At 39.3% G+C, this 2,446-nt stretch overlaps 1 protein-coding gene across 9 annotated transcripts in view; it reads right to left on the reverse strand.

Moving 5' to 3' along the window:
- Window positions 1–44: 44 nt before the first annotated feature.
- Window positions 45–2,446, reverse strand: part of LOC106939740 (NACHT, LRR and PYD domains-containing protein 3-like) — a 38,075-nt gene continuing 35,673 nt past the window's right edge. For 6 of the 9 annotated variants that reach the window (XM_015022268.1, XM_015022264.1, XM_015022262.1 and 3 more), the window contains 2 exons: window positions 708–881; window positions 45–221 (listed from right to left, as the gene is read on the reverse strand). In XM_015022268.1, the coding sequence (XP_014877754.1) occupies window positions 65–221; window positions 708–881 (331 nt within the window). In that variant the 3' untranslated portion in view covers window positions 45–64. Of the gene's footprint in view, window positions 222–707; window positions 882–1,847; window positions 2,028–2,446 lie in introns of all 9 variants that reach the window. The other 3 variants (XM_015022267.1, XM_015022265.1, XM_015022269.1) reach the window with 2 other exon arrangements.

Raw genomic sequence — 2,446 nt, forward strand, 5'->3', positions numbered from 1 at the left:
CATTGATGCTAACTGGGTTTAGCTCAATATGCTGATAGCAGCTGGACTCACTACAAACATTTACTTACTGTAAAGTCTTTACAAAACGCTTCAGCTGCTGAACATCTGAATCCTTCAGGTTGTTGTTTCTCAGGTCCAGTTCTGTCAGATGGAGGCTGTTGGACTTCAGAGCTGAGGCCAGAAAATCACAGCTGATCTTTGACAATCTGCATCTGATCAACCTGAATAAAGAATAAAAGATGAGCTGAAGCCAACAGGATGCAGGTGAACCAGTCCAACAGAACCAGTTAAATATTTTCATGAATATTAAAGCCAACAAGTTGCTGCTTCAATAAAGACCTGCTGACTTCAGAACCAGAACCAGAACCTGGTACTGGGTCATGTTATGTTGGAGGATTTTAGTCTGTAAAATCATTAAAGGTTCTGATCAAAGTGTTGAAGCATCAATCATTGATTGTTCCTGTCAGATTCCAGGAATTCACTTTTCTAGACTGGGTTGAATGACCTTTGACCTGCTTGACATGAGGGGTCCGAATGTTGTCCTGTGACCTCAGGTCAGCAGGTCCAACTCAGTTACACAGAGGGATTATATTAAGCTCTGGATCCAGGAACAAACTCAGAAATTATTTATTAGAACAGAAGAAATGAACTTTGATTTATGATCAATTATATTCACAGAAATATCAATAATTATATGATCAAAATACCTCAACCTCTCCAGTCTGCAGCCTTCAGTCTGTAGAAAACCACAGAGCTCCTTCACTCCAGAATCTCCCAGGTTGGTGTAGCTCAGCTCCAGTTTTGTCAGATGGGTCGGGTTGGACTTCAGAGCTGAGAACAGAGACGTCCAGCTGGTCTCTGACAAACTGCAGCTCCACAATCTGAATAAAGAATAAAAGATGAGCTGAAGCCAACAGGATGCAGTTAAAACTGAAATATGAACAAATAAATAATAAAAATGTAGAAAATTTATTTCCCTGAATGTAAAACAAACATGATGAACTGATTCAAACATCTGATCCAGTCAAACTGGTTTAAAGAGTCCAAACCAGCAGAACTAGAACATTTGATCAACAAGAAACTCAAAGTTTTCTATGAGCAGCAGCCTGGATGAGGTGAGCTATTTCTGCTGGTTCCTGATCATCAGCTGGAGATCCAACTTGGTAACCGGATCAGAACCACTCAGTTTATTCATCAATGGCCTTGGGTTCTTCTTAAAGCTGCTGAAAGCCAATGGAGGCCATTATTTCCTAAGGAGACGTGACCTGATGAAGCTTCATCACAGAGACAAGGCTCCAACTGACTGACAGCTGACAGACTGAAGAGGACGGTTCCTCTCTGACCCAGCCCCCACAGAACCACAGCTTCAGGACAAAGCTGCTGCTGCAAACCTCACTGACATTCATTTAATCTAGATTTGCTTTTCTACAATCAGTCACTTCTTAGATGTTTCATTAATGATTATTTGAACTGGTCAGTGTTTGTGGATGTGACCCTGGTTCGGCTCTGGAGTAACAGCATGTCATTCTGGATGTAAAGATGAGAATCAGAAATAAAACAATCTGAATCTTTACAAACCAAAATGAAACATCTCCATCATTAATTAACTTCATTTGAATTATTTTACTCAGTTTGTTCAGTCAGAAACATTTTAAAAACTGAAAAACAAAGTTCAATAATCACAAAATCTGAAATAAGAAAATAATTCATTTATAAGGTAAAATGTTTTAGAGATTTTAATCTGACATTTAAAAAGGTTGTTTTAAAATATTACAATTAAATTATTAATTAAACTAAGGACTAAAGTATCAATGAATGACTTTATTGTATAAATAGAGAAAACAAACCTCAGATTCTTCACTTTACTGACTGAACTCTCCAGGATCTCAAACAGATTCTTCATATCAGAGTCTCCAGCTTTATTTATGTTCATCTCACTGATTTCCAGTTCAGTCAGATCTGGGTTGGACTTCAGATTTGAGGCCATAACCTCACATTGAGCCTTTAGGAGCCTACAGCCACCAACTCTGTGATGAGAGAAGAAATAAATTCAGTTCTAATTAAATCAATCTGGATCATAAAAAGACTAAAATATGATAACAGTGATGTCATCATTTGATCAACATGTCGGACGGATGGACGCCAGAGTCCCGCTGGACTTCATGGAGACATGGACACAGCAACAACACTCATCTTCACACCAACACAAACACAGGAACACAGCAAGCTGCTGGCTCCTGGTTGGCTGATTGCTGTCTCTGTGTCCAATCAGGAAGCCTGAACCATTCTCCTCCCACTGAGAAGCTGCAGCTTTACTGGGAACACTGGAGCTTAGCTTTGATGCTAACTGGGTTTAGTTCAATATGCTGACAGCAGCTAGACTCACTACAAACATTTACTTACTCTACAGTCTTTACAAGATCCTTCAGCTGTTGAACATCTGACT

The sequence above is a fragment of the Poecilia latipinna genome, unplaced genomic scaffold (genome assembly GCF_001443285.1).
Source record: "Poecilia latipinna isolate Pla-1442-1.1 unplaced genomic scaffold, P_latipinna-1.0 Scaffold2966, whole genome shotgun sequence".
Lineage (NCBI taxonomy): Eukaryota > Metazoa > Chordata > Actinopteri > Cyprinodontiformes > Poeciliidae > Poecilia > Poecilia latipinna.